Source organism: Orcinus orca, chromosome 4 (assembly GCF_937001465.1).
Source record: "Orcinus orca chromosome 4, mOrcOrc1.1, whole genome shotgun sequence".
NCBI classification, from domain to species: domain Eukaryota; kingdom Metazoa; phylum Chordata; class Mammalia; order Artiodactyla; family Delphinidae; genus Orcinus; species Orcinus orca.
The window spans coordinates 140690855-140711925 of record NC_064562.1 but is presented as its reverse complement, the minus strand read 5'-3'; the positions used below and the strand labels follow the sequence as shown (position 1 = coordinate 140711925).

The following is a 21071-nucleotide window of genomic DNA, read 5'->3' as shown; positions in this document are numbered from 1 at the left end:
CAGCAGCAGCCTTAGCGTCTCTTGCCTGTCTCTGGGGTCCGCACTTTTAGCCGTGGCTCGCGCCCGTCTCTGGAGCTCCTTTAAGCAGCCTTCGTAATCCCTTCTCCTCACGCACCAGGAAACAAAGAGGAAAGAAAAAGTCTCTTTCCTCTTTGGCAGGTCCAGACTTTTTCCCGGACTCCCTCCCGGCCAGCCGTGGCACACTAACCCGCTGCAAGCCGTGTTCACGCTGCCAACCCCAGTCCTCTCTCGGCGCTCCGACTGAAGCCCGAGCCTCAGCTCCCAGCCCCGCGCGTCCCGGAGGGTGAGCAGACAAGCCTCTCGGGCTGGTGAGTGCCACTCGGCACCGATACTCTGTGCGGGAATCTCACTGCTTTGCCCTCCGCACCCCTGTTGCTGTGCTCTCCTTTGCGGCTCCGAAGCTTTCCTGCTCTGCCACCCGCAGTCTCCACCCGCGAAGGGGCCTCCTAGTGTGTGGAAACCTTTCCTCCTTCACGGCTCCCTCCCAGAGGTGCAGGTCCCATCCCTATCCTTTTGTCTCTGTTTATTCTTTTTTCTTTTACCCTACCCAGGTACGTGGGGGGTTTCTTGCCTTTTGGGAGGTCTGAGGTCTTCTGCCAGCATTCAGTAGGTGTTCTGTAGGAGTTGTTCCACGTGTAGATGTATTTCTGGTGTATCTGTGGGAGGAAGGTGATCTCCGCCTTCTAAAAAGTTTTGATACAAATATTGAATCATGAAGTTGTACACTGGAAACGAATACAGTGTTGCATTTTAATTATACCTCAGTTAAATGAACAAACCTGTAGTTTTGACTTTCACAGCTAAGTCTTTAGTCTACTTGGATTTGATTCTTCTTTATACTGTAACATAGTACTTAGTTGTGTTTTCCCCCATGTGGATGACAACTTTCCCCTGTACCTTTTAGTGAGAGTCTGACCTTTGTCCAATGTTCTATATTGTCACCAAATGAATGGTCTTTTTGTGGGCCCTCTATTCTGTTCCACTGCATTCCTGCACCAATATTACGCTACTTTAACTAAAGCTTAATAGCTTTATATGTATAATGCTGTAGCCAATACCCTGTTTTTATTTTTCTTTAAAAGTGTCTGCAGTTCTTGGCCTTTTGCATTTCAATATAAATATTAGCTTGTCATTCTCCAAAAGACACCTGCTGAGATTTTGACTAGACTTGCATTGCATTGAAATTGGAACTGTATTGAGTCTATGTAGCAATTTTGGGAAAACTGTCATTAACAAGATCAAGTCTTCCAATCTTTGAACATGGTATTTTTCTTCATTTAGGTCTACTATAATGTCTCAGTAATGTTTTATAATTTTTTCTATCTATGTAGATTATATAGAGACCTCTATATAGAGGTCCTTTTTTTTCCCCTGAAACGTTGATTTATCTTTTAATCTTTGTATTTTCCTGTTTTTACAGTATTTTTACAATGAGTATGTTACCTTTTAAAATTTTTATTTATTTATTTGAGGTATAGTTGCTGTCCAATATTATATGTTTGAGATATACAACAGTGATTCATAATTTTAAAGGTTATACTCCATTTATAGTTATTATAAAATATTGGCTATATTTCCTGTGTTATACAATATGTCCCTGTAGTTTATTTATTTTATCCATAGTAGTTAGTTTGTACCTCTTAATCCCCAACCCATAACTTGCCCCTCCGCCCTTCAGTCTCTTCATGATAACTACTAGGTCGTTCTCTATATTTGTGAGTCTGTTTCTTTTTTGTTACATTCACTAGTTTAGTTTTTAGATTCTACTTATAAGTGATATCATACAGTATTTGTCTTTTTCTCAGCTATTTCACTTAGCATGATACCCTCGAAGTCCATCCAGGTTGTTGCAAATGCAACATTTCTTTTTTATGGCTGAGTAGTTTTCCATTGTATATATACACCACATCTTCTTTACCCATTCATCTGTTAATGGACATTCAGGTTGTTTCCATATCTTGGCAATTGTAAATAATGCTGTTATGAACATTGGGGTGCATGTATCTGTTCAAATTAATGTTTTCATATTTTTCATTTATATACCCAGTGTGGCATTGCTGGATTATATGGTAACTCTAAGTTTTTTAAGCCACTGTTTTCCATAGTGGCTATACCAATTTACATTCCCACCAACAGTGCAACTGTTCTCCACACCCTCTCTAGCATTTGTTATTTGTAGAGTTTTTTTATGATGGCCATTCTGACTGGTGTGAGGTTGCTACCTTATTGTAGTTTTGATTTGCATTTCTCTAATAATTTGTGATGTTGAGCATCTTTTCATGTGCCTATCGGCCATCTGTATGTCTTCTTTGGAGAAATGTGTATTTAGATCTTCTGCCCATTTTTTGATTGGGTTGTTTGTTTTTTGATATTGAGCTGTATGAGCTGTTTGTATGTTTTGGAGATTAATCCCTTGTCAGTTGCTTCGTTTACAAATATTTTCTCCCATTCTGAGGGTTCTCCCATTCTGAGGGTTGTGTGTCTTGTTCATGGTTTTCTTTGCTGTGCAAAAGCTTTTAAGTTTCATTAGGTCCCACTTGTTTACTTTTGTTATTTTCATTTCTCTAGGAGGTGGGTCAAAAAAGATCTTGCTGCTATTTATGTCAAAGAGTGTTCCGCCTATGTTTTCCTCTAAGGGCTTTATAGTGTCCAGCCTTACATTTAGGTCTTTAATCCATTTTGAGTTTATTTTTGTATATGGCATTAGAGAGTATTCTGATTTCATTCTTTTACATGTAGCTATCCAGTTTTCCCAGCACCACTTATTGAAGAAACTTTTTTCCATTGTATATTCTTGCCTCCTTTGTTATAGATTAGGTGACCATAGGTGCATGGGTTTATCTCTGGGCTTTCTATCCTGTTCCATTGATCTATATTTGTTTTTGTACCAGTACCATACTGTCTTGATTACTGTAGCTTTGTAATATAGCCTGAAGTCAGGGAGCCTGATTCCTCCAGCTCCATTTTTCTTTCTCAAGACTGCTTTGGCTATTCGGGGTCTTTTGTGTTTCCATACAAATTGTAAAATTTTTTGTTCTAATTCTGTGAAAAAATGCCATTGGTAATTTGATAGGGATTTCACTGAATCTGTAGATTGCTTTGGGTAGTATAGTCATTTTTACAATATTGGTTCTTTCCTGGGCTCTCTACTCTGTTCCATTGATTACTGTAGCTTTGTGGTACAGTTTGAAATCAGTGACTGTGCTACCTCCAAGTTTGTTCTTCTGTCTCAAGATTGCTTTGGCTATTCGGGGTCTTTTGTGTTTCCATATAAATTTGAAAATTATTTGTTCTAGTTCTGTGAAAAATGCCCTTGCTATTTGATATGGATGGCATTGAATCTGTAGATTACCCTGAGTAGTATGGTCGCTTAAATTATATTAATTCTTCCAGTCCATGAACACATTATCCCTTTCCATCTGTTTGTTTTGTCCTCAGTTTATTTCATCAGTGTTTTATAGTTTTCTGAGTTCAGGTCTTTTACTACCTTAGGTAGGTTTTATTCCTAGGTATTGTATTCTTTCTGGTGGGATTGTAAGTGGGATTATGGGTAAATTTTTAACTCAATCAATCTCTTTAATGCTTATGTTTGTTTTCCTTGATTAACTTTGGCAGAGGCTTGTCTGTTTTTAAAAATATTATTTTCAGGGCTTCCCTGGTAGCACAGTGGTTGAGAGTCCGCCTGCTGATGCAAGGGACATGGGTTCATGCCCCGGTCCAGGAAGATCCCACATGCCGCCGAGCGGCTGGGCCCGTGAGCCATGGCCGCTGAGCCTGTGCGTCCGGAGCCTGTGCTCCGCAACGGGAGAGGCCACAACAGTGAGAGGCCCACGTACCGCCTCTCTCTCTATATATATTATATATATAATTTTATATATATATATAATAATATATATATTACTTTCAGATACATGTTTTCATTCTTTATTCCATTTACTATTGATTTCAGCTCTTATTTCCTTCTTTACCTTTTAATTTTCTTCAGGTTCATTTTGCTGTTATCTACCTTTTTACTGGTATTCTTAAGTCATTACATCTTTTACATCATTTTAAGTATATGCATTAAAGCATACAGGCATACCTCAGAGATGCTGCAGGTTCAGTTCCACACCATGGTAATAAAGTGAATATGACAAAGTGAGTTTCACACATTTTTTGATTTTCCAGTGCCTGTAAGTTATCTTTGGGACTTCCCCAGCAGTTCAGTGGTTAAGACTCATGCGTCCACTGCAGGGGGCACAGGTTTGATCCCTGGTCGGGGAACTAAGATCCTGAATGCCATGCTTGGTGCAGAAATAAAATAAATAAATTAAATAAATGAATAAATAAAAATAAAGTTATGTTTACCCTATACTGTAGTCTGTTAAGTGTGCAATACCATTAAGTCAAAAAAATACATACATACCTTACGTAAAAAGTACTTGATTGCTAAAAAATACCTACCATCCTGTGACAACACACGGTTGCCATAAAGCTTCAATTTGTTAAAAAAACAGTAAAATGAGGTATGCCTGTATAAAATTCTAAATTAGTGCTTCAGCTGCAAGTTACTAAGTTGCATTTTATATGCAGGTTCATTGACTTAAAGATTGCTGAGTGCTTATTATGTGCATGCTCATGTACTGCAATGAGAGAAAGAGTAGGTCCAAAAGAGATTGAGGTTTAAGGGGTACAGCTGCCATTTAAAGCAGTTTATATTGTCATTCAAGTAGAAGTATGTTCTGATTTTCAACAGGATTTGACTTTTCTATAAGTTCATTTTTTTTCAATTCAAGCATATGGAATTTCTTTTGGCTATGGTGTCATGTTTACGAAATATTACATATTTATGTAAAATAGTTTTACCTGATAGCTGAGTGACAGTTCATATAATTATATTAGATCTAGGTTTTAAAGTTCTATTCATTTCTGTTTATATTTATAGCCTACTACCAGTTATCACTGATATTGTGGGCCTAAACTTCTTTTCGTAGTTGTCAAATTGCTTTATATATTTAGAGGCTGTTGTTTCAGAGTTACATTTCTGGTGAATTGCTCTACCATTATTAAAACTCTGTATATCAATACTCCCCCCTTTTTTTCCCCACTGTAAAGGCAACTTAATCTGATTAATAAGTTTCTTTTGATTGGCATTTTTTCATTAATTTACTTTCAACTATTACATCATTATGTTTAAGAAGTGTATTTGTAAACACTACATGCAGTTCTTAAACTGCTAAGTTTATGGTACTTACATTGTCATAACTAGTGATATTTGGACTTCTATTTTATTTCTCTTTGTTCTTTGCTTCTCGTTGCCTTCAACAGGGTTAATTTTCTTTACTACAAATTCCTAGTTATTTGTTCTTAATTTAACGTGAATCTTGTTATGTCTAAAACGAATACACAAATCCTTTTCAGTGAGGTTAAACAGGAGACCAAATATAATTGTGAAGAAAAGTAAGGAAAGGCTGCTCAACAGAACTGCTTCAAATTGCCTTTTGGCATTTGCAGGATGCATGAACCATCCTGAACCGATTTCTTTACCTTTCAGCAGAGGGGAGAGCTTGAGGATAAAGTATTAGGAGGTACTTACAGTCAACGGACATTCCTTCTTCACCTCGGGAAGGTTATCAACTCTTTGCTGTTTAATCACTAGGGATTGTGGGTTAAAAAAAAAAAAGAGCAAAATCCTCTCCAGTTCTTCCCCAAATCAGGATAAGATGAACAGGAATGAACTGCCAACTGTTCAGCCTTCTAGACTTTGAAAGTACTCATTTCCATTTCATTGGAAAGTTAAATGGGGGTATAAATATTTTTCTGAGTTGAGGATTTATTATCCTTCTTATTCTCACAAATTGTTCAAGCACTAGAAGATTAAGCACCAAATGCTGTAATCTAGACCAGGGGACCTCAGTTGTTTCCTTATCCCAACATGCTATTTGACACATGTTCAACTGGAATAGCAATTCTCAAAAAGAGGTTAGGAGAAACTTGGGCAGGGAGCTCCTCTTTGTGTACTGAAAATTTCTGAAGTCTAGTTCATTTATCGCTAGATTTTCTCTTCTAATATAAAGTTAAGTTATTCGCTGACAACACAGTATTAGCAAACTACTATTGTAGTTTTCAGAATCGGTATCATTTGATGGTTTAAAAGTTTGTCAATTTACTCAGAACCCTCACTGCCAAGCAAATTTATGTAAATGACTCTGATGACCTGTCCACAAACCACCAAGTCAGTGAAGTTCAGTATGTGAACATTAAGCCTCAGGTGTGTAAAACTCATGGTTCAAAGAGTAAGTAGATAAATATATTTATAATTACATAACTTCTTGACAATGTGCACTTGCCATCCAAAACTGAAATGCATTTATCAATTGCTATTTGTTCACTAGTATGAAGATGCCATTTTATATATATAATGTTTTATATACTTTGATTCTGTGAAATGTAAACATTTTAAATGTGAACCAAAATTGTATGCCACATATATATTAGCATCATATATAATAACATTACCGACTTAACATTACAAACCAGTCTCAAGTCTGCTTATTGAAACTAAGGGTCTGTTATATGCAGTTTATAGACACATCACACTTCATTATGATTTTCTGCTTTGCACTGGTCAATCTGTGCTAAAAACAAACTGGGAAATTGAGAAATCAAATGCAGTAGTTTTCTTTAAAAAAAAAAAAAAGCTAGTAGGTACTAAACTGCCAGAAGGTATTTTATACTAATGACTGGAGTCGGAGTCACTATGTGTATAAATTACTTTAATAATGGTTGGAGAAAGGAAAAATGACTTGGATGCCATTTTAGTACTAAACAATTCAGTAACTTCATTAAAAATTTGCTTCTATATTAAACAACAATGGCTTCATCCTGCCAAATATAACATTTTTTACTTTTAATGTGAGTCTCCTTCCAAGACACTAAGCCATAAAAGTATTATTTCAGGTGAAGAAACCACAACACTTTAATGTTTCCTTTGCTTAGCTCTCCATTTCTAATTACATTTTTACATCTACATTCTGGGTGGGTCCATAAGATTTCAAGAGCATGTTAACTCAAGGTCTTGGAAGCAAAAAATTTAAGAAATTCTGAAAAAAAACAAGAAGGATGCACAACACATGTACGTAATCAGAAAGCAGCAAAGAATTGAAGTTGTCTGGTCTTTAACAACTGTTTTGAATTTCTGACCCTTTTTGTTACATTGATATCTGGATTAAAAACGAGGGACGTTGGTTACTTAATACACAGTACTCACAAAATTGACCTCTTTTGGTCTAGAACTACTTAAAAGTATTCAAAGGCCAGAATATGAAAAATCTATTAAGCCTTATTAAATTTTAGAGAAATTACATATGGAAACTTATAACATGGCTTTTCAAGTATAAATTTAAGAGTCAAAAAATTCTTAACAGTAAGATTTGGTTTTAAAGTAAAAAGACAGGTAATAAAATTAGCCATCAAAGTGATCGTAAAAGTATTTTTTTAAATCCATGAAATAAAAGGCTTAAAGAATAATCCAAAATAAAACAAAATATAATTGAGAGAAATATAATGATTATTTAAGAGTCCAGAACTGAGAGATAAAACAAGGTAACTGGAAAGACTAAGATAATTTCCACTTATAGTGTAATATACTATAATGCAATTAAACTATCTAAAACATGTTGAAGTTCACTAATCTCTTTATAGGATGGGTAATCAATACACTTCCCTAATACTCATCATGTGACCTAGGACATGACAGTAAATTAGAGATTCCAAAGCAAAGATCATTACCATTTATTTTTGTTGCTGTTGTTGATTATGGATTTTGACCTGCCTGACAGACTAAGTCAAATGTTCGTGATTCAATTATTAGTTTTCTTTCTTTGACTTGAAAGCTCCAAGTTATTTCATAATGTATCTGAACAGACATGCCTTTTGTTTTAATGCTTACTCGAACAATATGCTAGAGGTACCCCTAGAGATCTGGAAGGTGAAAGAACCATTACCACTTATAGGTACTGACTACTGCCATAGACATTTAGGGGTTCTTCTTCTAAGCAGTTTGTTAATATTCTAAAAATTCCACGTACCCTGTTATTGTATGAAACAATCACCCTTGAATTTAACAAGGGAAAAAAACTTAAGACATCTGGCTATATTATAAACCCAGAGCTGTCTGGTTAAGAAACATGGAAGAATATTAATTTTAGTTTATTGTGTATTAGAGATGTGAAAGTAAAATAACTAAAGCTTTTGTTTTGGTTAAAGACCTGGTCTTGATCTGCATTAAATCTTATTACTTTTTATCGAAAGAAAAGATTATGTGCTTCCTGGAAGTTGTCTTAAAATTATACTTTGGCTTAACCTTGACAAAAAAAAAAAAAGGTAGTTTTAAAACTGTTTTCTCTTTTTTGATCAAAAAGTCTGTCTCTTCTGAAATTGACTAAGAAGATTAGTTTGGTAAATGACTGATAGTTATAAAACATACTGTAGTTAAGAGGATAATAAAACATTAGAATCAGACTTTATAAGCATCCTGACACCTGTGTCATTTGAAAAGATATCAGTGGCTGACTTTAATCAATGCCATCAGATTTTAAATACTGAGGTATTAATACAATTAGATATGCCTCTCATTAAGTTTTACAGAATCCACTATCACAAAACCAAATTCCACTTAGAAGTTCTGAAGTCTAACCACAAAATAACATCTACTTTAGAACTGAAGTTTTTTTGTTGTCAGATTCTAAAAGTTGAGAAAGATGAAGTTATATTTGTCTATCACTTCTAAATCTATGATATGTAAAGTTAATGCCAAGACTTTAATTGTTGTGGACTACCAAATACCAACTATTAAAAACAAAACAAAATCCTAATGGGAATGTTTGTAGGCTTAGTATTACAATTCAAATTTATGAAAACAGAGGGATGGTTAAATCTGTTTTGGGTCAATTGATCACTGTATTCAAATGTCTATTATCTTTAAATATAGTCTTTCAAAACAGTTGCATCTGTGCTAATTTGGATAAACTGTTTTAACATATCACTTTATTATATTGATAATTGATCCCAAAATTCACTTTAAAGACTTCTAGCTAGGAAATATAATCATAAGTATACTAAAAATTGACCCCCCCAAAGTCTAAGAAATCTTTATTTCTTCTTAAAGTCTAATTTTTACCTTTTTAAAATTGAGATTATCTGTTATTCCAATAGCCTCATTCTTTGGTGTGCTGTTTGTATTGATAGTTGTTTTAAAACTTAAGTATTCTGTATATTGCTAAGGAATTAAAACATCACAGACTTTCTTTTGTTACATTATTTAGCAATCTGTTTTTAAAATCACCATGCGATTGGCTATCAGGAGTTGATTTCTAAAACCAAATAATTTATACTTTTCCAGAGTCGTAGTGTATTAGATTAATACATTAAATTAATCATTTCCTATTAATCCTATTAATCATTTCCTACATACTTAGTTCTTATTTGTTTACTACAGGAATACATCCTATTTTGCAATGTATTTTTAAAAATAACTTCTAAAATAGTGGCTTTTTATTTTGAAAAAAGATCTTTAATTTTTCATCTAAGCACTGCATATTTCGTACAGATTAAAATTAAACTGAACCCATGCCTTCTACCCAAAACTATATTGAGAACATTTTCTCTTTTATTACTGTATTCAATAAATAATTATAAGGTTAAGGGCTTTTGAAAATCATTTAAGTTGAATAAATGGGTAGGAAAAGTATACATATTATCTTTGGATATATTTAACTTATTAAATGAAGTGTTACATAACTGCAGGAATTGGAATGTTATAATTCTGACTAAAACACAGAACTATATAAACTGACTTATGGAACTGGAAAATGTCAGGATGTACTACACAATTCAGATGCAGAAAGCTTTGTTCCCATATATTCCCAATTAGTTTTGGAGGTACAGCTCCTAACAAAGTGGGTGGAGATTTTCTTCTTAAAAAGCTGTGAATGCCCTATGTGTACTGTTATATATTCCCTTTCATAACTTTTATGCTCTTACTGAAGTGAACCTATATATTCAACATACAAACGAAAAGTAACAAACATGCTTTTTAAAAAATGTATTATTTCATCATTACTAATGTATATAATTACTTCATTAGTTTGAAAACATTAAAAAATATATTGGGTCTATATGATTTTTTAATGCAAAAAAGGGACATCTCCCTCAAAAATGATGAATAAAAATCCCTGCAAAATGCACTGCTCCATACTTTCCTTTCAGTGCAGACTACACTGTAGAAACAGAATCTCTCTTAGAGAACTAGTTGTGAGAAGTAACGACCATCCCTAAAGATATTAAACTCTCAATTTTTATTACTTAAGAAAAGTCCATATTAATTTTTTTTTTAATCCTTAATATAAAGATGATGTAGCTTTGGGGAAAACTGAGCCTTTCAAAATTTTAACCTATGTCAATCTAGTTGATTGGCATTAAGAACACAAGTGCCCATGCATTGTCTATGCTTCTTTTTCTTGTAGGTTGAAAAGTCATCTCATTCTGCTCCCATATCAAGCTTCTGCACAGAACTGAACAGTGTGAACAAGTCTGGTGATGAAGCACAGATTAAGTCTTTAAAATATCTTAATTTCACAGCCCTTCAACACATATAATTTATATATGAAGCACCAAAACTGGAGCCAAGGTCTGAACAGGTATTGTAACAGCAGGAACTATAATTTAATCACATCATATCATATTACACTATGTAACATTCTGTATTTTGCCTGTTGATGTGTAACACAGTCAAGTTTATTACAAGCAGTATTTCCTAAGACCTATGGTATAAGTGCTTCTTTTCAAGTATTACTGCTTATTTAGTGTTTATATGTTAACATTAAGTAAATCAGTGATAAATGTATACAATGCAATACACATTGTGCCGTTTCTCCCTGCCCTCTGTTAACATATTAACAAAATCAACTAAGAAGACCAAAACAACTATTAAAACTAAAACAAGGTTATCAACATCACAGATGCATGTCTGAGTAGGTCAACAGCATTTCCCCCTTAACATGAAGGTATTTTCATCAAAAATGCTTCATCATTTTTGGGCCAGCATCACTTTAGCAGCAACTGGTCTTCAGGACAAGTAGATCAGAAGTTTCAAGTGCTAAAGACACTGAATTACTCTAAGAAACATCAATCCACATGACTAATGAAAAGAAGCTAACTGCTGGTGTCACCTTAACATAAAATTGTGCATTTTCCTTTTCAATGTGTGATTTAGTTCATTTATATGATGAAAACAAAGTTTTGAAGTTCTCATGGCACACCAACGAGATGGACTAATTTGTCAAGGAACCTCTTATTTGTTTTAATATTTAAATTATAACAATACCATAACTAGAAAAAGGTCAGTGACTTGGTGGCTTTAAACCACATCAGTTTCAATATTTGTTTTTCAAAATAATGATGCAATTAAATCTATGCTTCTGCAACAGTAGCACAATACAGTATCCTTTCCTGAATAAAGGAGCTGAGGTTTATCCAAGTAGAAGCTTTAAATAAGGTTGCCAGCTACTTATCAATCTTGCATGTTTGACATAAAATATATTAGGAAAGCTTAAACTGACTTGTTAATGTATATTCAGCTAAATCTTCACATTAAGCAGCAATGGAAATGAACAAGAGGTGCACTCAATATAAAACACTTTTCAAAACTACTCCAAAAAACAAATGACAAAAAGTGGTTAAGAACAACTAAATGTCTGTTGTGTGTACCAGATGTAAAAGAAGAATGGACCCTGTGGTTACTTGCACTGTTTGAATTACGTGAAGGTGAAATTAAGACTTAGTCCACTTCCATCTCTCCAGAAGATTTAGTATGCTGTGTGCTGTCTTTTGTTGTATCTGGTTTAGTTTCAGTCCCACTCTGTCCATCCACTGGTCCGTTGTGTTCACTATTAGCTTTTGCCTTGTCTTCAGCAACCTCTACTTTTGGTTTGGGCTTATAAATGATGGGGTTACAGAAATGATCCAGTTCCTAAAGACATGAAGAAAATTGATTATATTAAAAATATTATGTAACAAGTTACCATTAACATTCTAAAGTCCACATTAACTTTCTAAATTTCCACATAATTCCACATTCCTGAATAGCTGTTGGCTCAGCTAGATAACCAACTAATTCTTAAACTACCGATTTACCTTCTCAGCTAGTGTTTGTCAGGGGTGATAAACTATTCAGTCTTTAATAATATATTCTGTATTTACTGTTCCTAAAATTTTTTCCTCATAATTTGAATACAGTGTATTTTGGCAGGAATCGTTTTTATTTTATTTATTTTTTTGGCTGCACTGTGCAGCATGCGACATCTTAGCTTCCCGACCAGGGATTGAACCTGGGCTCTTGGCAGTGAGAGCGCGGAGTCCTCACCACTGGTCCGCCAGGGAATTCCCAGGAATAAATTTTAATTCATTCCTTTAAATTATGCCGAGAGCTCTGTTATGAAAATTACATCATGTAATACCTATTGCATAAATTAAAATTTCTCAACATTTACAAAAAACAGTTTTAATAAATGGAATTATATAAATATACACACTGACTTCATTTACTTTCTGAAAACAGCTCAGTAGCCTTTTCTGTTTAAGGAAAAATAAGCCATGAAAGTAAATTCAACTTAATAATTAAAAAGAGATATATTTTCCATATCCTTGCTTTTTCTACACAGAAATAAAAGACCATTTCAGATAAAGCTACTGAAACACTTTAAGTTCTTTCAAGACCAGTGTCACAGATATTGGGATAGGGACGGAAACATAGAAAGTAACATCCTTGGAGAGTGTTTTAGTGCAAACTGTTCTTATCACACTCTGCATCTCATCTGATTAGGAGTAAATTACTATAGATTCTTTGTCAAACTTTCTCAAAAGGAAAATACTCTTATTTTATGATTTTAAAAAATACCCATTTTGGTACAGGAAAAGTTGCTCAACATCACTAATCATCAGAAAAATGCAAATCAAAATCACAATGACATATCTCACACATGTCAGAATGGCTATCATCAAAAAGAATACAAATAACAAATTTTGGCAAGGATATAGGGAAAAGGGAACTTTAGGTACACGTCTGGTGGAAATGCAAATTGGTACAGCCATTATAGAAAACAGTATGGGGGTTCCTCAAAAAGCTAAAAGTAGAATTACCATATGATTCAGCAATTCTACTTCTGGGTAAATATCCAGAAAAAATGAAACTACTAATTTGAAAAGATACATGCACCCTAATGTTCCTAAGCAGCATTATTTACAATAGCCAAGATAAGAAGCAACCTAAGTGTCCATCAACAGATGAATGGACAAAGAAGATGTGGCATGTATATACAATGGAATATTACTACTCAGCCATAAAAAAAGAATGACAATTTGCCGCTTGCAACAACATGGAGGGTATTATGCTTATAGAAAAAGACAAATACTGTATGTTATTACTTACATGTGGAATTTTAAAAATAAAGCAAATGAGTGAATATAACAAAAAAGAAATAGATTCACAGATAAAAACAAACTAGAGGTTACCAGTGGGGAGAGGTAACTGGGGAGGGGAAAGATACGGGTAGAGGATTAAGAGGTACAAACTAATATGTATAAAATAAATAAGCTACAAGGATATATTGTACAACACAGGGAATACAGCCAATATTTTATAATAACTTTAAGTATAATCTATAAAACATTAATCACTGTGTGTACACTTGAAACTAATCTTGTAAATCAAATACACTCCAATTAAAAACACCCTAAAACCTGTTTTTGTTTTAAAAATGAATCAAATACCTACAGACATACTGAACTAGATTAAAAAGAATCACCTGAAATTCCATCTCCTATAGATTAACATAACTAACTTTTTGTGTGCACACACACATCTCCAAACATACAAATCTATGAACATGCTAATTGATACAGTGAGATTACAGAATCTAAATAAAGTTATCTTTCCTTTTTCACTGAATATGTTGTATAAATCTATATATCTAAATAGATTTACCTCTGATATCTTAAATACTATATTTAATTGTTGAAATGTGTTTTAATATTGAAATATGCATCAATTTATTTATCTAGTTTCTTACTGATAGGTTGTTGCCAGTTTTTTGCTATCATAAGCAAGGGTATTTATCTGCATATACTTATGCTACAGTCAAATTAAGGTGAATTCCTAGAATTGTGATTTCTGCATTAAAGGGTAAACTCATTTTAAATTTCTATACATATTCTGAAATGATGTCCCAGAAAAACGGTAACAAATTTAACCAAGTTGCTCAGGAAGAGCATCCATTTCTTCACAAAGATTGTGAATGTAAACACACAACCAAATCAGAGAGAAGAGATTCACATTTCTTAGATTAGTAATGAAGATGAACACCTTTTCATGTTTATTGGATATGTATTTCTTTCTTTGTCAGATGTTTTACCAATGTCTTTACTCATTTTTCTACTTAGATGCTGATCTTTATTATCATGTTTGTCCCCGTGTTTTTCATAGTGTTTTCTATAACCTTTGACATTTTCAGTAGTAATGTTTTTTAAACTGGAAAGTTTATCTCATAAGTAAGATTTTACCATGGAATTTTACACGTTTCAAACTACGTCAAAGACAAACATATATTGCAGTTTTACAGTGGAGGCTCAGAAGTATTATACAGCCTAGAAAAATCGGACATATTTGGAGTTGTCACATTGCTTTACTTCATTCTGTATTACACTTAAAATCTAAAAAACAGCTTTGTGTATATGACTAATTAAATCAAGGAACAGAGATGTCCCACCTAGAATGTTTTTTTTCCCCCAAATTAAAGATTAGCCTCAAATTCCTGTTTTTCTATATTCTTCTGCCAAGCTGATTATTTCTCAAAGTATGGCTCCTACTAACAATGTTTAGTGACTGAACCCATGAAAAAGCGAAGTTTATAGTTTCTTACCTTTGACTTTGCGACTATTTCTGAAACTTTGACCACAGGATCTTGAGTGAGACTTTGTTTGTTCTGTGCATTCATCTTGCTGTTCAGCCAACTCATGGCTTCACTGATATATTTTTCAACTTTTTCCATTTCAGCAGGATCCAAATGATCGTATCTTTCATCCTATTAGGAAAAAAAAAAACTTTACTTAATGTAACAGGTTTTTCAATAAGCACCAATTTATTGATAATTTCTGCTTAAAAGAGTTAAGACTCTTATTGAGTGTACATCTCACACATACACATGTGAAGAAGCCATTTACAGACTATACAGAACTGAAGAAACTGGGAGAAAGAAAAATCAGTATGGGGTTTTAAAAGGAAAGGCCTTCTGAAGAAGTCAGGTTTGGAAAAGAATGGTGAAGAGTATTAGAGGAAAAAGTAGTATTTAGCCAAGAAAGAAGCTGCATGGACTTAAATTTGTCAGGGAGTAAAGAAAAATAAGTTAAGCAGGCACATAGCAAGCTAGACAGAAAATTCTGACTGTACAACAGAATATGTTTAAGTTGTTGACAAGAATTACTGGGTTGGCCAAAAAGTGCCTTTGGTTTTTAAGTAAAAATAAAAGACACATTTTCCATGTTCACCAAGAACTTCACTGAACAACGCATTCACCCTTTTGTTCCACTACCTTCTGCCATTTTTCAGGCAACGTCATAATTCCATCTTCCCAAAACTTTTTCTTTATGAGCAAAGAACCGTTCCAGGCCTTTTACAGTCTTCCAGGGAACTGAAATTTTTTCCATTAAGAGAATTTCGAAAAGACCAAAATAAGTGGAAATCCGAAGGTGCAATATCTGGTGAATATGGCAGATCAATTAGAACCTCCCAGCCAAGCTGTAACAATTTTTGCCTGGTCATCAAAGAAACACGTGGTTATCCTGATGGAAGATTATGCGTTTTCTGTAGACTAATTCCGGACGCTTTCCATCGAGTGCTGCTTTCAGTTGGTCTAACTGGGGGCAGTACTTGTTGGAATTAATCTTTTCGTTTTCCAGAAGGAGCTCATAATAGAGGACTCCCTCCCAATCCCACCATATATGCAACATCACTTTCTTTGGATGAAACCCGGCCTTTCGTGGTGGTGGTGGTGGTTCATTTCGCTTGCCCCATGATCTCTTCCGTTCCAAATTATTGTACAGTATCCACTTTTCTTTGCCCCTCACAATTTGTTTTAAAAACGAAACGTTTTCATTACATTTAAGTAGAGAATCACGTTTGGAAATATGATCAAGGTTTTTCTCGCTTAACCTATGTGGAACCCAAACATCAAAGTGATTAACATAACCAAGCTGGTGCAAATGATTTTCAACACTTGATTTGTATATTTTGAGTATGTCGGCTATATCCCGCGTGGTATAACATTGATTGTTCTCAATGTCTCGATTTGATCGCTATCAACTTTAACTGGTCTACCTGATTGTGGAGCATCATCCAGCGAGAAATGTCCACCATTAAACTTCACAAACCACTTTTGACACGTCTGTTCAGTCACAGCACCTTCTCCATACACTGCACAAATCTTGTTTTTCAGTTGCATTTTTACTTTGCTTGAAATAATAAAGCATAATATGCCGAAAATGTTTCTTTTTTCTTCCATCTTCATTATTAAAATGGCTACACAAAAATTCACCAATTTTGATGTTGTTTTTAAAATGCATGCTGATATGACAGCTGTCAAAATACAATCTAATAAAATTGTTTTGAATGAAGTTTAAGACAACTAAGTGCTAGTAGAGCCATCTTACAAAAAAACCGAATGAACCTTTTGGCCAACCCAATACATAATAAAATTTTGTCTGAAAGAGACAACTGCAGCTGTCACATGTAGGCAGCGATCTAAGATGTGATGATTTAGACTGGCAGTCTCAAAACCAGAAAGAAATGACAATGCAACATATAGAAAGAGGATCTCCTCCCCATTCATCCCTCTATCTGCATGCTTTTTTAATTTATTTTTTATTTTATTTTTTTTATTTTTTGCGGTACACAGGCCTCTCACTGTTGTGGCCTCTCCCGTTGCGGAGCACAGGCTCCGGACGCGCAGGCTCAGCGCAGGCTCACGGGCCCAGCCGCTCCGCGGCATGTGGGATCTTCCCGGACCGGGGCACGAACCCGTGTCCCCTGCATCGGCAGGCGGACTCTCAACCACTGCGCCACTAGGGAAGCCCCCTGCATGCTTTTAAAAAAATCTCTAGCCTGAACCTCTTCCCTGAACTCCCTACTCTATAGCCAACTTCCAACTTGAATTCTTATTTGTAATGTTTGAAACGACTTACCTATGTTTCAAACTCATGATTACCTCCCCACCTACTCTTCCAAGTTCTCCCCGTCTCAGTAAATGGCAACTTCACCCTTGCAGGCCAAAAATCCTTGGAGTCATTTGACTCCTCTTTCTGTTATATTTACATAAAATCTATCAGTGAATCTTATTGGCTCTGCCTTCAAAATATATGCAGCAGAAATCCAACCACTTCTTCCCCCTCCACTCTCCGGGTTCAGGGCTCCGTCACTGCTTGCTTGTGTTATTCTAATGTTTTAACTAGTCTCTCTGCTTCCGTAGCCTTTAAAAGAAAGGTCAAAATTTAAAATTCTATGCTCAAAAGCCTCCAGTGGATTCCTATCTTAGTGTAAAATCCAAACTTTTATAATGGCCCACTAGGCCCTTCATGATCTGGCAGCTGATAATCCCACCCCCCAATGTTCTGAGCCACACTGGCTTCCTTACTGTTACTCCAACACATTCTCCCCTTTGCAACTGCTATTCCCCCTTTGTTAAGGACATTCTTTTTATAGTTATCATACGTCTTGAACCCTCACGTCCTTTAATTCTCCCCTCACATGATGTCATCTTATTAGTCTATATTTCTGACAAATCTCCACTTATGGCAGTCCCTTACTTTTCCCATAGCCCTTATCACCATCTGACTACTTCATAGTAACTCATTTATTGTCTATCTCTTCCCACTGAAGCATATTAGAAACAAGTTCAGTGTTTTGTTTGATGCTGTAGTTCCAGCACCTTGAAGAGAGCCTGGAACGTAGTAACTCAAAATTCTTGAGCATAAGTGAAATCTTGCCTTGCTTTGAATAATATTTTAAACCTGCATCCTCAAGAAGACTGCTACAGCCTGGCGAACACTAGGTTATAGTAGTTGTATACAGATCTTCCAATACCAGATGTGAAATACTCTTGGTGTTTTTATTTGTCTGCTTGTTCCTTCTTACTTTTCCATTATCCTTACAGTCTATTTGTACTTATATGGACACTGATATTGGCAGGCACATTCACAATCAGTACCTGGATTATTCTTTTAGGCAGGCTGGATTGCACTCTTTATTTTACAGAATTTACAAATCTTTATTTCTAAAATAAGTAATCACCCTCCACATTGTGTAGTGAAAAGCAGTATAGTTGTTAAGGGTCTGCATGTTTCAGATTGCTTAGGTTTTATCCTGACTGCTTCTCTTAACCTACCTGTGTAATCCTTGACAAGTTTGCTTAAGCACTGCAATTCTCTTACATAATACATTCTTGTGAGAATAAAGTGAGATAATTCATGCAAAGTGCCTAAAATTTAGTAAGTGCTTGATAAATGTAAGCTATGATAATACCCTGCCTAAATCTTTCTGGTGCTGGCCTCTGCAGCCCACTGATGCAATTTTAACATCAGTGGTAAAACCTGGGGGAATTATAGTGGATATCTGTTTAAAACAGGAGTCAGCAAACTTGTCCTGCAGGCCAAATCCAACTTGCTGAATTTTTAAATAAAGTTATTCTGGAACACAGCAGTGCCCATTCATTTACACATTGTGTGCTTGCTCTTGCGCTACAATGGCAAAGTTGGGTAGTTGTATAGAGATGGTAGGCCTACAGAGCCTAAAATATTTATTATTTGTTCATTTAAAGAAAAAGCCTACTAACCTCTGATTTAGAGGGCAAAAATCATCAGCTTAATTTTGTCAAATCTTACTGTTACATCCAAATGGAGATATTATCTATACAACTAAATATTTCAGGCTGAAAAACAGTGGAAAGGTTAAGGGTAGTAAGATAGATTTGGGCACATATATAAAACAATAAATGATACGGGAGTTACAGATGACTGAAAGACCGGAAGACAAAGTGCAACCAAAAGAAAAAGAGGCCAAGGGACAAAATGAATGCTAGCAGAGTCCAGTTTCAAAGAGGCCTGTAAATTAAAAAAGGTCCAAAAAAACCTTCTGCACTATAATGAAACACCTAAGAAGGAAACAATGAATTTGGTCACTGGATTAAATTTATAATATCGTTTTAGGGAATTTTAAAAGATTAAAGCCACATATCTGCACTGTATTTGAAATTATCAGTATCCTTTACTGATAATTTTACAATAAAGAAAAAAAAGTTTAAGTTTGGTGCACAATGTCTCTGGAATTTGGTAGCAACAACTGCTATAGCTTTGTAGTTGAGAATTTTTAGATTTACCCCACCCTCTCTGCGTAATACACACCAGTTTACTTTATGAATTCAATACCTTGTTTCTGTATGCTTCTATAACTTTCATGACAAGTTGGATCTTTTTTCCCAAGTCGTTTAAAGCTTTTGGTCTCTCTTCATGTTCCACGTACCTCATTTGAATTGGCTGGCCATATTTCTGTTAACACAAGTTTTTTAAAAAGAAAAAGTTATTAACAGAAAACAACTTCTATTGGGCCCTTACAGAATGATGAATAGGAAAGAAAGCTGGTCAGATTAAAATATGTCCCCTCTTGTTTTCCTACGTGGAGATGAGTTCCAGTTGTTATTTGCTTACTGAATCCTACACAGGAATGCCTATCTTCTCTCATTCATTAAGATTACCTCTTGATTCCTCTCAAATCCAAAGAAAAACTTTAATTACTTTAAAGTTACATGTTAAAAGTCTATAAAACCATTAAGAAAACCATAAGGACTATATACTGTGTGCAGGACTCATGTATTTGAAACTTGGTTTCAAATATTTATAATGCATATAACTCTCTAAAAGCAACATGATTACTGGGATTTCCTGATATTTAATACCTATTGAATATTATTTGTTATATTTATTCATTAGATTAAGATGTGTATTTTAAGTATAGTGCTTAAAAACAAAAAAACACATTCAACCCCTTGCCCCAGGTGCCTGGTAGGAGGGAGTTTCTAAATTTTAAAACAGCCTCCTATAACTTTGAGGAGGGGAATGCATTAGAAAGACAAATATTTTCTTTCAAATCCTTTACATATTTAAATAAAAATCAGCTTATTTTAGAGCAATTTTAGGTTTTCAGAAAAGTTACAAAGGAAACAATAAGAGCCAAGCACCTTTTCTCTAATGTTAACATCTTATTCCTCGTGGTACATTTGTCAAAAATAAGAAACCAACACTGGTGTATTACTATTAACTGAACTCCAGATTATGTGGATTTCATCTTTTTCTGTTCCAGGATACCATACTGCATTTAGTCTCTTTACACATCATACTTTTTATTGTTAATGTTTTTGAAAGCATTTTAATTCCTAAAAGCCATCTCAAAAAAAATAGTAAAGCCTATGAAAACATCTGTAACATTCATGTCTATGGTTACTTATATATTTGAAGTGAAATAATCCATTCTGGGAGCTGCTGGGCTTTTCAGTTATTTCTATTAGCCTCAGCTGCCTGGTTTGCGCCTCCAGCCCCAAGTATATATATTTTAGGGAGATGGGGAGTAAAAACCACCAAGATAAAATACAGTAAAGCTAGTTTTGCGTTCATAAGCTTAGGTTTTCAAGTTGCTTTTTAATTATTCCCTTTGAAAGTAATTTATTGGCATGAAGGTAATTTTTGCAAGGTATTAACTTCTTTTGCTTTTAAGTTAAGTAACTTCTTTTGCACACACCACCCCCGCCAATCCCTAAAGGGCTTCCTTTTCCCATACGCTAGAAGTCCTTATTAATGTCATCACCTAGCATCTGTGTATTCACTTGCTACTCAAAGAATGGTTCAGGGACCAGCAGCATCAGAATCTCCCAGAAGCTTATTAAAAAGTGCAGAATCGGGCTTCCCTGGTG

At 34.8% G+C, this 21071-nt stretch overlaps 1 protein-coding gene and 1 long non-coding RNA gene across 2 annotated transcripts in view; one reads left to right on the top strand and one right to left on the bottom strand.

Moving 5' to 3' along the window:
• Positions 1-6761: 6761 nt before the first annotated feature.
• HSPA4L (heat shock protein family A (Hsp70) member 4 like) overlaps positions 6762-21071 on the bottom strand; it is a 55429-nt gene continuing 41119 nt past the window's right edge. The window contains exons 18-20 of the mRNA XM_004265119.3: positions 19534-19653; positions 14979-15140; positions 6762-12031 (exon numbers count right to left, since the gene is read on the bottom strand). Coding sequence (XP_004265167.2) covers positions 11840-12031; positions 14979-15140; positions 19534-19653 — 474 coding nt within the window. The 3' untranslated portion in view covers positions 6762-11839. The remainder of the gene's footprint in view (positions 12032-14978; positions 15141-19533; positions 19654-21071) is intronic.
• The window catches only part of LOC125964312 (uncharacterized), a 47842-nt gene continuing 37336 nt past the window's right edge, over positions 10566-21071 (top strand). Inside the window, exon 1 of the long non-coding RNA XR_007477224.1 lies at positions 10566-10700. This is a non-coding gene — a long non-coding RNA (uncharacterized LOC125964312). The remainder of the gene's footprint in view (positions 10701-21071) is intronic.